Source organism: Cydia splendana, chromosome 22, assembly GCF_910591565.1.
Source record: "Cydia splendana chromosome 22, ilCydSple1.2, whole genome shotgun sequence".
Classification (NCBI taxonomy): Eukaryota; Metazoa; Arthropoda; class Insecta; order Lepidoptera; family Tortricidae; genus Cydia; species Cydia splendana.
In genome coordinates, this window is record NC_085981.1 from 13,726,507 (window position 1) to 13,740,617 (window position 14,111).

Genomic DNA, 14,111 nt, shown 5'->3' on the forward strand with positions numbered 1-14,111 from the left:
TTACTACAAAAGATTACCAAAAATCTCGCAAAATGTCGAAAACGAAAAATAAATGACACTTTCAAGAAACTCCAGCGTGAAACTGTCAGAAACATGGATGACTTGTCCACACAACGTTTTCGAGTTTCCTGGTCTAGCTTACATCTATGACCTAAATCAGCTGATTGTCGCTAAAAAATTAGACAAACTACATGACCTAATTGGAACGCACGATGTCACTTACACCATTTACAACAATTTAGGTGAAAAAATATTCATAGGCGTGCAAAAAAACCAGGCTAGTCAATATCAAATACAGCTGTTCAACTTATATGGGAACGAAGTCGTACATATAACGAAGTATTGCAAGTGTTTCGTAAATAAGGTCTTCGTTTGGGCTCCCGTCCTGAACTTCGTCGGGTCCATTCAACATTCACGTTGTATTGACAAATATGAAGTGAAGAATCAGGAAGGTGAAGTGATTTTTCTGATAAAGAAGTTGCATTCGAATGACACGATTTATAGTGTGTTAAGTGGTGGGGAGGAAGTGGGGGTGGTGATGAAGGGGTGGGGGATCGAGTATGACAGCTTCGTGGTCAGCTTCCCGGCCAACTTGGGGGTGGGGATGAAGGCCGTGATGCTGGGAGCTTGCTTTCTGATGATGCAACAGTGCTGGTTGAAATAAAAATTGGTAATTAGGTATTTAGTTTTTTTTAACTACCCTCCGCTATTCGATTCGAGCCTATGTCCATATTCACTGTCAAGAGCGCGCTAGGTGGGTTAATTTTGTATTGGAAATGGGGCGCTTGAAAATTTTGTCACGTTGTCAGCAGTCAAGTTTTGATAGATGGCGCCAGCATAGGTACCTATTACCTGTCTCTAGTTGTGTTCTAATAAACTTTGGCTTAAGGGGCTCAGGCCACAAGATTCCAAAGAAAGAAATTGACACTATTCGTAGTATTGGCAGAGCAGGAAAAACGCATAACGTAATACTTCTAACTCAAATTGGCATAACATTATTCCGCATAACTGAGTAGGTACTCAGTTATGCGGAATAATGTTATGGTAGGTAGGTACCTACACATAATATTAATGTGCATAACATTAATAATTGTCACAACGATGACTTGGGATGTTATGAGCATAACGTGACTTTGCATAATTATTAAATGGTATAAATATAAATTGAAGCCAATTTAAATTTATATACTTTCTTTAACTTTGCCATCGCAGTTCTGGTAATAGCCATGCGCCGTTTCACTTCATCTACGCAGCCGCCGTTGTTTGAGACTAAAGCCCCGAGGTAAAAGTAGATCTGTACGTCTACCACCAGTTTTGACATTGTCATAACGCTCACGTTTACGTAATTTACTTTCTGTACATCTCGCTTGCACTAATATGCGAGTACGAGCGAGATGCATGGAAAGTAAGTTACGTGGACGTGAGCGTATATGTCAATTACAAAACTGATGGTAGACGTACTGAACCACGTTACAGTTCGCAATCTGTGTCACTTCGGGCGAATTGTCGTTGACACGATCCACGGTCATAATCTTGGTCTTTGATCGGTTTATTTTTAGCCCAAACGTAAGGCTTACGCGCTCTATTTTGAGAAGTAATTCCTCCATAAGGTCAGCGTTACTGGCAAATAAAGTGGTATCATCAGCGTATCTCAAGTTTGCAATTTTATATCCACCAATCGCAACACCATCAGTCCAGTCTTCGAGAGTGATTCGCATTACAAACTCGGTGTAGGCGTTAAAAAATAAAGGCGAGATTATACATCCTTGTCGCACGCCCGCACTTGGATGGAAACTATCTGAGAGGAGGTCATCTGTCCGCACTGAAGCTGTTCCCCCTTCGAGAGTGCCCTGAGCAGGTGTACGAGGTGTTGAGGTGCACCCATGTCCAGTAATGTTTTCCACAACGTTGGCCATTTCACAGAGTCGAATGCTTTGGAGAAATCAACAAAGCATATATATGTCGGCTTGTTGAACTCCCGAGCCTTCTCGATGATCTGACGAACGATGAGAATTGTTCGCGGGTTCCTTTTCCTTTCACAAATCCGGCTTGTTCTGGCGCAATTTCTCTGGACAAATATGCTTTCAGTCGCTCGTTTATGATGTGCGACATTATTTTGCTAGCGTGTGTTATCAGAGCAATGAGTCGAAGGTATAATATATTGTTTTATTTATATAATTAGATCTGAAGAGGTCATTAGTATGTGAATATATCTATTATCGCGGTCTGTTAGAAAAAAGAACCTAACGTCGAATCTTCGCTTCGCTCCCGCTCCCACCAGCCTTCTGAACTGAACCTATTAACCTAACCGAGTTGGTTTTGCCCTGATACATTAAATTTTCTTGCTTTATAAAATTATGCTAATTCATTTTGTGACAATTAAAGTTATAGTTAATAATAATGTTATGCATATTTCAAGTACGTACGCGTATTCATTATTATGCGCAAGTGTTATGCTATTTTATTATTATGCCTGGTCAATGTTATGAACAATTATGCCAAATCTGTTATGCGAATTCATATTATGACAATTAATGTTAGGCGTATTAAGGACACCCAGGAAAAACCTAGGTATGCGGCGCCATCTGTAACTGTACTTCGACCGGCCAACCCCATCCCTTTTTCCTATATATAATATACCTACCTTTTCTCAACAACTCTGGGGTCTTTAACTGTATGAACTAAATAAACAGAAAAAAACTTTGGATCTCCTTTTCATTTCAGTAGTTTTGATAATTATAGAAATAAATAAAAAAACCGGGCAAGTGCGAGTCGGACTCGCGCACGAAGGGTTCCGTACCATAATGCAAAAAAAAAAACAAAAAAAAAGCAAAAAAAAAAAACGGTCACCCATCCTAATACTGACCACTCCCGACGTTGCTTAACTTTGGTCAAAAATCACGTTTGTTGTATGGGAGCCCCATTTAAATCTTTATTTTATTCTGTTTTTAGTATTTGTTGTTATAGCGGCAACAGAAATACATCATCTGTGAAAATTTCAACTGTCTAGCTATCACGGTTCGTGAGATACAGCCTGGTGACAGACGGACGGACGGACGGACGGACGGACGGACGGACGGACGGACGGACGGACGGACGGACGGACGGACGGACGGACGGACGGACGGACGGACGGACGGACAGCGAAGTCTTAGTAATAGGGTCCCGTTTTACCCTTTGGGTACGGAACCCTAAAAATAGGGATGTGGTGTCCAAAACTAGATAAATTGTTCTTCTTCTTCCTCGCGTTATCCCGCATTTTGCCACGGCTCATGGGAGCCTGGGGTCCGCTTGACACTAATCCCAAGAATTGACGTAGGCACTAGTTTTTACGAAAGCGACTGCCATCTGACCTTCCAACCCAGAGGGGAAACTAGGCCTTATTGGGATTAGTCCGGTTTTCTCACGATGTTTTCCTTCACCGAAAAGCAACTGGAATATATCAAATGATATTTCGTACATAAGTTCCGAAAAACTCATTAGTACGAACCGGGGTTTGAACCCGCGACCTCCGGATTGAAAGTCACACGCTCTTACCGCTAGGCCCCCAGCACTTCTAAACTAGATAAATTGTTATTTATTTATGTGTATTATTCAAATAGCTTATGGGTACGGTATCAGAGGGGCTACCGCGAAAACCGAAATTCGCAAATTGCGGGGATCTTATTCTTTTACTCCAATGAAGGCGTAATTAGAGTGACAGAGAAAAATGCCCGCAATTGACGATTTTCGGTATTGGCGGTAGCCCTACAGCCGTCATCACCTCCTTATCCAAATTTCATAAGTACAATAAGAGTACAATTGTTTATACGTTTTCATTTTTAGGCTGGAAAGTGTATGGAAATGACAGCCGTCACTGTACCCAAGCTATTATATGTGAAATTTGTATGAATGAAAATTACTTACCCAATGGTTGGTGTGTATGTTTATTAACAAAGATACATTACTAATGATGACGGTCATCAAAAGGCAAAAATTGGGTCAGTTCATAATAAGTAAACAAATAATTAATTTTAACGAAACATTTATTAGAAAAATCAGTCTTCAAAATACTGGAATGGGATGACCTAAGCAAAACCTAAAACCTAACCTAGCATCTAGCGTCGTCTCTTTTTCTGCGGCGATTTCTCCTTTTCTCCCATTTCTCCATTCTCCATTTTCTCCAGTTTCTTCTCTTCTCCATCTTCTTCATCATGATGCTTTCTCCTCACCGGTCCGGTGTGGGTGATAGGGACCGCCCTTTCGCCTTTACTCTCCGACGCTCTAGGCGCTATCACTGTTAGGACTCCGTCAGATGACAATCTGGACTCCACTGTGTCAGGATTGCAGTCCTCAGGCAATGTATATCTTCGTTTGAACTGCCTGGAGATGTATCCATGTTCATCCTTCCTTTCTTCATGTTTTCCTTCAATGATCACGCAGCCGTCAGCTGTCTTCACAGAAATCTCCTCAGGAGCGAAATGCTGGACGTCCATGTTGACTTGAAACTTGTCTTTGTCGGTTTTGATGGTGGATCCGACATCCCGAGCCGCCAGAGCCAAATTTCGCCAAGGACGAGAGTGGCGCCGCTGCACAGATGGCCGGTCGAAAATGTCCATTAGGAAATCGTCCGGCGACAAATCGAGACCAAAAAGTTGGTCCCGAAGACGACGGGGACGTAATTCATCGAGTAATAAGAGCGCCATTGCAGATTAATCACTTGTAGAGTCGCTTGAGAATCGCTTGAATCGCTTGGTTCGCTTGCTTACAATGGAATGACGCCGAGCGCTGCTGCCGTCATCTTTATATGGGTCGGAAATTCATTCGAGAAAATACAAGAATGTTCTTGATAAAAGTGACACCTAGCGGGAAATAGCGGAACTATTGTGACCGCTCAGGAAAAGTCGAGAGTATACCAACCTATAGTAACTACATGCCGCAGCTATCTGCTGGTAGATGGCGCTAAAAATCAAACATACAGAAAAAACTCATGGCATTTAATAACTTATCTATTTGGCTTTTTGTTTTCCAAATTATGTTAATTACCTAGTTTGATAATATTTCTATACGACTTGGTAGGCTATGAAACCAAAAAACTGCACATACATCTTATGTATTTTAATAAAGTTCTACTATTCCCCAATAGATGTCACTGTACAGCACGACCCTGTTTTATGTATGAACTATGAAGGGCAATGAGATATTTCGCGAATATTCCCACGGTATCTAGGTTGAAGGGTTGGGGACGTTTGTGCCGCACTATGGTAGAAAAATCGAGAAGGATTCCTGTTATTATTCTTTAAAAAACATAACATTATACGCACGTGTTCGTGTTTGAATGTCACGTGTAGCACGAGGTCTAAAAAAAGTGAAACAAAAGACAGCCGGCCGGCGAAATTACGGATTTGGTTCGAGGTGCGAAATCTCTACCAGTCAACCATTGTTCCTAGTTGTAGTTGGTCACGTTGATAAATGATAAGAGTGTCCTTGGTTTTTCTGTTCGCACTTGACCGTTACATTAACCCCAGTTGCTAGGCAAGCAAGGCCCTGTAATTTCCGTATGGGCATAGGCAAATTTAATATCGCTATCGTGTAATATGATATGACTAATATGACACAAATATACCTAGGTACCTACTTAGGTAGGTAGGTGTTAGACCAAGAAGTCAGCAACGATTTTGATAGCACACGTAGTACAATGCAAGTACTTAGGTATTATTTTAAACGTCAAACTTCTATGAAATTATGACGTACTTAAAAAATAATAACACTTGCACTGCGTGTGCTATCAAAATCGTTGCAGAGTTGCAGAACTTGCAGACTCCTCTTGGTCTAACGGACTTTGAGGGATAACGTGAGGAAGAAGAAGAAGAATGGGTACGGTCATCTCTGAAAATATCGATACCTCCATTACTTACCTCCCAATTTTGTACTACTAATTCGTAAGAACTATTATAAATAATCTGTGCTACTAGTAAGTACACCTAGGCGACCTAGGTTAGGTGTCCTAGATAGTTGGATAAATGGCTCCAATGGGACTGTCATTTTAGTATCTGGGGTAGGTATAAAAACAAAAGTCTATTTTTATTTTATAATAGCATTTGCTAGAAATTTCCTGGATTCCGTCAAAACATACATATGTACCCATTATGTACCTTGTACCGGTACTTGCTAAAAATAAATCACAATCACAACATAAAAGAGTTCAATTCATGCCTTTTCTCTGGAGTCTAGATATTGTTTACTTGTACATTTGAGTAAGTTTTATTTAGGCTGTTTAGATTTTTTCAAAGTCGTTCCCAGCTAGAAAAAAAAAAACAAAATTTGGAAAATGCATTTAATCAATACGGTACGACATTTCAAAGAATGCACCAGAAGTTACTAACCCGGATGCCATTAGCGCCAACTGCGGCGAGAAGTCAAACTAAACGCCGGATATGGCTGAACATTCTAGACGATTGTTTTGTTACGGTAAAACTGCCAAATTTTGAATGGAACTTGATCTAATCTCTTTACAATTATTTTTATTTAATTATTTCTGATTTATTCGAATGGATTTTCAATATATTTTCGGTCATAAATCAAGAGATTTTATCATTTTTCCAGAAGAATCTGGAACATTCTAGAAAAGTTCGTATAAATGTTCGCGAGCGCTTTGTGCGCCATCTCTTGTTGAGTAGATGTACTGATGAAATAAGTTGTGGTACACTCAACCTTTTTTGCTATTTCTTAAACAGAAATGGTTATTGACCGAGCGAAAGCGAAGGTCTCTTTTTAAGGTTGGGCAAAAATTATTTCGTATGTCCGGATGTTCTTCTTTACATTTCTCAACCGATTCTCGTTAAAATTTTTTGAGCAGGTTCGATAATTACATAGATTTTTTTGTTGATTCTGTTTTTGAAAATCTTTAATACAATAGCTTGTTTGTAGATTTGTGCTTACTAAACTTATATCTCATATGGTAAAATGACAGTTTAATTGCTCCAACTTGTTCAATTGATCTGTCAATTCTGTCATTTTAATGCAAATTAGGTACAAAAACAGGATATGGGTTTATGGGTAAATTGGAAGTAAAGATAATTGGTAAACAATATACCTATTATATTATGTATTGTTTTTTGTTTTCAAGAGATTATTTAAAGCTTTTTTATTGTATTTTCTAGTTTTAAACCTACGTACTCTTGTTTAACATTGGTCTAGAGTTGCAGCACGTAATTTTTTGATTTATGCTTCGTACCTTCTACACTAATTATTAAAAAAAAATGGTTGTCTATAAAGTCGGTTTACGGACGATAATTTTGCGTGATAACGTCATAAGAAAACATTACCATTATATTACGTAACGTTACCATGGAGATTTGTCCACAACGTTACCATGGAGATCCGTCCACAACGTGACACTTTTTCGTGCATGCTACCGGTGTTCATCAATTTGTAAGACGTTATCACGTCAAAAATTGAATGTTTGCATAAACATAAACTCATACTAATCATAAAACCGGAAGCAATTTAAAACGTAATAGTTTTATATTTCATTTAACATAAATATAAAATTCTCAACATCTTAAAACTAATCAGTCATCACTCATCACCACGTGTGTGTACAATTGCATCATTTTTTATAATCGCGAACCAAAGGTTGCTGATCCCCAGAGAAATCTCTAGAATTTTCTACTCATACACAGATGGCTCTTGCGAGCGCTGTCTATATAAGCCGGTTGACGTTTGCCGCGCCGTCATTGAATCAAATACAAGCGAGACTGAAACTGCGAATCAACGCGCGATCTAACACGTGTTCTATTATAAGTGAAAACCGGGCGAATAAACGTTATTCTGCATAGAAAAGTTTCCCGAGTGTTGTATATTTTGAAGAATCTCTGTGAAAACTACGAAAATGCCTGAAGATATGCAGACATCGGGGGAGGTGGAGACCTTCGCCTTCCAGGCGGAGATCGCCCAGCTCATGTCACTCATCATCAACACATTCTACTCGAACAAAGAAATCTTCCTTCGTGAGTTAATTTCAAATTCCTCCGACGCCTTGGACAAGATCCGTTATGAGTCGCTCACCGACCCGTCGAAGCTAGACAGCGGCAAGGAGCTGTACATCAAGATCGTGCCCAACAAGAGCGAGGGCACGCTCACCCTCATCGACACCGGCATCGGTATGACAAAGGCCGATTTGGTGAACAACTTGGGTACCATTGCGAAGTCTGGAACAAAGGCTTTCATGGAAGCGCTGCAGGCCGGCGCCGACATCAGCATGATCGGTCAGTTCGGCGTGGGTTTCTACTCGTGCTACCTGGTGGCCGACCGCGTCACCGTACACTCCAAGCACAACGACGACGAGCAGTACGTCTGGGAGTCTGCCGCCGGGGGCTCGTTCACCGTCCGCCCCGACACCGGCGAGCCGCTCGGCCGCGGCACAAAGATCGTCCTCCACATCAAGGAAGACCTGTCGGAGTACTTGGAGGAGTCCAAGGTCAAGGAGATCGTCAAGAAGCACTCTCAGTTCATCGGCTACCCGATCAAGCTCGTGGTTGAGAAGGAACGCGAGAAGGAGCTCTCCGACGACGAGGCCGAGGAGGAGAAGAAAGACGAGACCGAGGACGACAAGCCCAAGATCGAGGACGTCGGGGAGGACGAGGAGGAAGATGGTAAGGACAAGAAGAAGAAAAAGAAGACCATCAAGGAGAAATACACCGAGGACGAGGAGCTGAACAAGACCAAGCCCATCTGGACCCGCAACGCCGACGACATCACCCAGGAGGAGTATGGTGACTTCTACAAATCGCTCACCAATGACTGGGAGGACCACCTCGCCGTCAAGCACTTCTCCGTGGAGGGCCAGCTCGAGTTCCGCGCCCTCCTGTTCATCCCCCGCAGAGCCCCCTTCGACCTGTTTGAGAACAAGAAGCGCAAGAACAACATCAAACTGTACGTCCGCCGAGTATTCATCATGGACAACTGTGAAGACCTCATACCTGAGTACCTGAACTTTGTTAAGGGTGTGGTTGACAGCGAAGACTTGCCCCTGAACATCTCTCGAGAGATGCTCCAGCAAAACAAGATCCTTAAAGTCATCAGGAAGAACTTGGTTAAGAAATGCTTGGAGCTCTTCGAGGAGCTGGCTGAGGACAAGGAGAACTACAAGAAGTATTACGAACAGTTCAGCAAGAACCTGAAGCTGGGTATCCACGAGGACACACAGAACCGCTCCAAGCTGGCTGACTTGCTGCGCTACCACACCTCTGCCTCCGGTGACGAGGCATGCTCCTTCAAGGAGTATGTCTCCCGCATGAAGGAGAACCAGAAACACATCTACTACATCACTGGCGAGAACCGCGACCAAGTAGCTAACTCTTCCTTTGTTGAGAGAGTCAAGAAGCGCGGCTATGAAGTAGTGTACATGACCGAGCCCATTGATGAGTATGTAGTCCAACAAATGAGGGAGTATGACGGCAAGTCCCTCGTCTCCGTCACCAAGGAAGGTTTGGAGCTGCCTGAGGATGAGGAGGAGAAGAAGAAGCGTGAGGAGGACAAAGTAAAGTTCGAGGGTCTCTGCAAGGTCATGAAGAACATCCTAGACAACAAGGTTGAGAAGGTTGTCATCTCAAACAGGCTGGTAGAGTCCCCGTGCTGCATCGTCACCGCTCAGTACGGCTGGTCGGCCAACATGGAGCGCATCATGAAAGCCCAAGCTCTCCGCGACACCTCCACCATGGGCTACATGGCCGCTAAGAAGCATCTAGAAATCAACCCCGACCATTCCATTGTGGAGACGCTCAGACAGAAGGCCGATGCTGACAAGAACGACAAGGCTGTGAAGGACTTGGTCATCCTGCTGTACGAGACTGCTCTGCTGTCGTCTGGCTTCGCTTTGGATGAGCCTCAGGTGCACGCCTCCCGCATCTACAGGATGATCAAGCTCGGTCTTGGCATTGATGAGGATGAGCCTATCCAAGTAGAAGAGGCCAGCGCCGGAGACGTTCCCCCGCTGGAGGGAGATGCTGATGACGCGTCCCGCATGGAGGAGGTCGATTAAACCACCCGCCTATAGTTCTTGGTTTAATTGATTTGTGCACCAGTGTACAGCCAAAGACTGATTTAGTTCAAACAATTCCAAACCATTAATAATGGTAACAACTATTTTGTTTTCACTGCTTTAAGTGCTCAGTTGTCTTCGAATAAAAGAAATTTTATAATTATTTCTGTCTTTTTATCAGATACATTATTTAAGCATTGTCTAACCCAAAAATAGCTAATATTCTTATCACAAAATACTCTAGACAAATAGTTACTAAAAATAAATATTGTTTTGTAATATGTAGCTATTTTTGGAAGAGACTTGCATACTAGCCAACAAGTAGATCAATCTAATCATATAGTCAACTAATTTGATTCCTAGACCACTAGAATGGAATCTTGTCGCTCTACTAGATACATGACATGACGTAGCATGAATGTATAAGCCCTGTAATATAGAAGATAAAATAATGATTAACATGGTCCTATAGTGGCCTTAGGAATCAAATTGGTCGACTGTACTGTCAGCAACTCTGCATCCTTCAGAGCCAGAATCGCTTATCCAATGTCTCCTTTTGTAGTCTCAAATAGATGCTGGTTTTACATCAAAGATATGCTTACATTTTTCGCCTTATTACCTAGACCAAGAAAAGTCAGCATCGATTTTGATAGCACACGCAGCGCAAGTGTTATTTTAAACGTCAAACTTCTATGAAATTATGAGTATTATGACGTATTTATAAATAACACTTGCACTGCGTATGCTATCAAAATCGTTACAGACGTAGACTTATCTTGGTCTAACTCTAGCTCAGCCCTACCAGAGACAATTGGCCGATACCATAGACGGACTGCAATTTGTATGGAAACAAATTGCTCATATCAAAAAGTTGAGTCATACCATACAACATAAAACTCATACAGGAAGCTGACTCACGAGACAACAAAGCTTTGTCAAATTCAACTAAACAAAGCTATACCTATTTCAAATGTGCTAAATCATTGAACCATCAGAAACGATAGTAACTTAAAATTATCTTTTCACGGCTGATTGAATTACTGAACTAATTTTAATGAAAAGTTGATTTTCTGATCTAAGCAAATAAATGTGTATTTCTTTGTCACAATGTATTTTACAAGAGTAAATTTTAAGAAAATACAGTAACAGAATAAAGGTTCCGTCACACAGGCGCGTTTTCCGGGCGGGGCGTGAGCGTTTTATATGTAAAAGCGGCGCGCCCCGCTCACGCGCCGCCCGCAAAACGCGCATGTGTGACGGAGCCTTTAGTGCTATTTAATCAAATGTACGCCCAAGTAGCACAGATAGCTCTATAACTACTCACTTTTAGTTCTATCTAACGCTCTGTGCGTATTAAGACACTTATAAGAGCACACTCGTGGTCCTACAGCTGTATAATAGATCTCAGTGATATTTATATAGCTTAGGGCTGATTAAAAGCTGCATTACGGCTCTGAAAACTACCATTAATACGCAAAGGGTGATATAAAGGTATATTTGCTACGACCCTATACAGCTTTAAGGGTTATCAAATGCTTTAACCGTTATAAGGTCTGTTTAGTGGATAAAATTACGCCATGTGCTGTATAAGGAGGTAATTGTGGACTTTTATTACGTTGACTTATTAACGGAGCACAAGTGAACTATTATGAAGCTAATAGATGTATAATGGAACACATGTGGCACATAATACAGCTTGTCGCTTAACATGTTTACCGCTAAGCAGCTTTTATTACACTGACTTTTAAGGGAGCACGAGTGAACTAATATGAAGCCAATAGACGTATAATGGAACACATGTGGCGCATAATACAGCTTATCGCTGAACGTGTTTACCGCTAAGCAGCTTTTATTACGCTGACTTTTTAAGGAAGCACGAATGAACTATTATGAAGCCAACAGACGTATAATGGAACACACGTGGCACATAATACAGCTTATCGCTGAACATGTTTATCGCTAAGCAGCTTTTATTACGCTGACTTTTATGGGTGCACGAATGAACTATTATGAAGCCAATAGACGTATAATGGAACACATGGGGCGCATAATACAGCTTATCGCTGAACATGTTTACCGCTAAAGCAGCTGTTATTTCGCTGACTTATTATAAGGGAGAACGAGTGAACTATTATGAAAGCAATAGACGTATAATCGAACACATGTGGCGCATAATACGGCTTAGCGCTGAACATGTTTACCGCTAAGCAGCCTATTATACTACCATTGGGACTGTCTGCATAGCGGCTGTTAAAACGTTCACAAGATGCCTTATAACTGTTTAGAGGTTCACTAGTGTATCGAAATAACGACTTGGACTTTATAGTGGTTCACTTAAGTATCTTTATCAGATATATAACAGTTGTATGCTCCATATAAGAATTTTAACGGTTCACGTTGCTTTTTAACATTGACCGCCATTTTATTGTATATAACCTACAAAATTGAAATCGCTTTTCCAACATTTAAGGCTAACAATAAGGTTTTGTGCCTGAGTTCTTAACCTAAATCATTAGATTAGTACTTCCTATAACGTATTATTAACTTTTTATCTCATAATTCTGTCCAAAGCACTGAAATAGTTTTTACACATAGCTTATTTATATCATTAATTTAAATAAATACTGATTATTTTCGCGGCGCACTGAAATTTTCTTAGATAATGTATATATATAATGTCAATAAACTTGCATTCCCAAACATCTTTCTCGAATTCATATATAAAAGATCATGTACAAACATTTAACTAAACACTTTAACAAAATGACTTATGGTGTCGTTGCGCTTAACGTTTTTGCTTCAATATGAATATGTTCACCTCTGCGTTCGTCGTCACTATACTAAATATAATAGCTGATTTTTAAGGCAGAGGTGTAAAAGTATGTTATTAATTATCTTTTATTCAGCCCAACGTCAATCTTTCCCGGTATTAGGGCGCACATGTGACATATTAGCTGAATAAAGGGTAACTGGTGGTCTCTTACCCAGTCAATATACACCTCTTATAACTCATGTTACCCCTTATAATTCCGTTAAAATGCTGCTACAACGCTCTTAAGTAGCTATGTGAACTTAAGGCTGCCTAATTTGTGCCCATTTAAGAGTTATAAAAGCTGAAAAGGCGCATATACAGCTCTTATGCAGCTTTTATATTCCAGCTTCAAGCGTATTCGTACTTCATTATGCGGCTGCTATACAGCTAATCTGTGCTACTTGGGCGTGACCTACATTCAGGCAGAGCAGAGCAGATCAATAGGGTAGCATCGAAGCTTCTAGAAAACTAGACTATGGTGCTGTTGTATGTTGTATCTATTTTTGGCTTATACATTCTACATATCTATTATATTGGAAAGGGATGGATATTATATTTAATAATATACATATGTAATTACCCGTACAAAGCTAATATTATTTCATTTGGTATAGTCTCCTGCTCGAAACTTTAATGCAAGTATTTATGTAGTTAGAAGCTTTTGCTCATCAAAAAGTGTCAGGCGCTAATGTGGACCAAAATCAAAATAATAAAATACATAAAATAGTTGCGCGACAATATCTAACATAAATTAATTATGGCTTGATATAGTTATTTGTTATTTATTACTTCATGAATTTACTGATTTCTGAATGATATTGCGCCGTGAACTATGTTACGATATATAAGTGTACCTACTTATTTATAAAATAGTTGACATAGAGACATATTATACTACTCTTTGCATAGAGAATTCTTGGCAGATGAAGGCGGTTCATTGCACCGTAGTTCGATGGTTTGGTTATTAATGTTAGATATCATTTTGATGTTACATCTAGGTAAGTTTGAATTGGCCTCACGGTTTTACTATCTTCAGCTTACAAACGTGCTTGGAAATGGACACTCTGAAACATGTCGCGCAAATGTATTAAAAATATAATACATACGTAAGTTAAACCATAAAATTACTTTAACGTTACCATGACTCACGACTGCTTAAATTATATAATTTTTGTTAAAGGACAGGTGTTAGAAAAATATATACGAGTATGGAGATAAGAATTTTGATTTTAATATTTATTTAAGTAAATTTTTAATACACGAATTTACACAAAA

General features: G+C 40.3%; 2 protein-coding genes across 2 annotated transcripts; one reads left to right on the top strand and one right to left on the bottom strand.

Annotated features, from left to right (window-relative positions):
* Window positions 1-4,007: 4,007 nt before the first annotated feature.
* LOC134801401 (protein lethal(2)essential for life-like) lies at window positions 4,008-4,772 on the bottom strand. The gene has a single exon (XM_063773933.1). The coding sequence runs from the start codon at window positions 4,683-4,685 to the stop codon at window positions 4,098-4,100; it is 588 nt and encodes a 195-aa protein (XP_063630003.1). The 5' UTR covers window positions 4,686-4,772; the 3' UTR covers window positions 4,008-4,097.
* A 2,934-nt stretch (window positions 4,773-7,706) lies between these two features.
* LOC134801402 (heat shock protein 83) lies at window positions 7,707-10,187 on the top strand. Its single transcript, XM_063773934.1, has one exon. It carries the CDS (start codon window positions 7,874-7,876, stop codon window positions 10,022-10,024), a length of 2,151 nt encoding a protein of 716 aa, XP_063630004.1. The 5' UTR covers window positions 7,707-7,873; the 3' UTR covers window positions 10,025-10,187.
* Window positions 10,188-14,111: the final 3,924 nt, after the last annotated feature.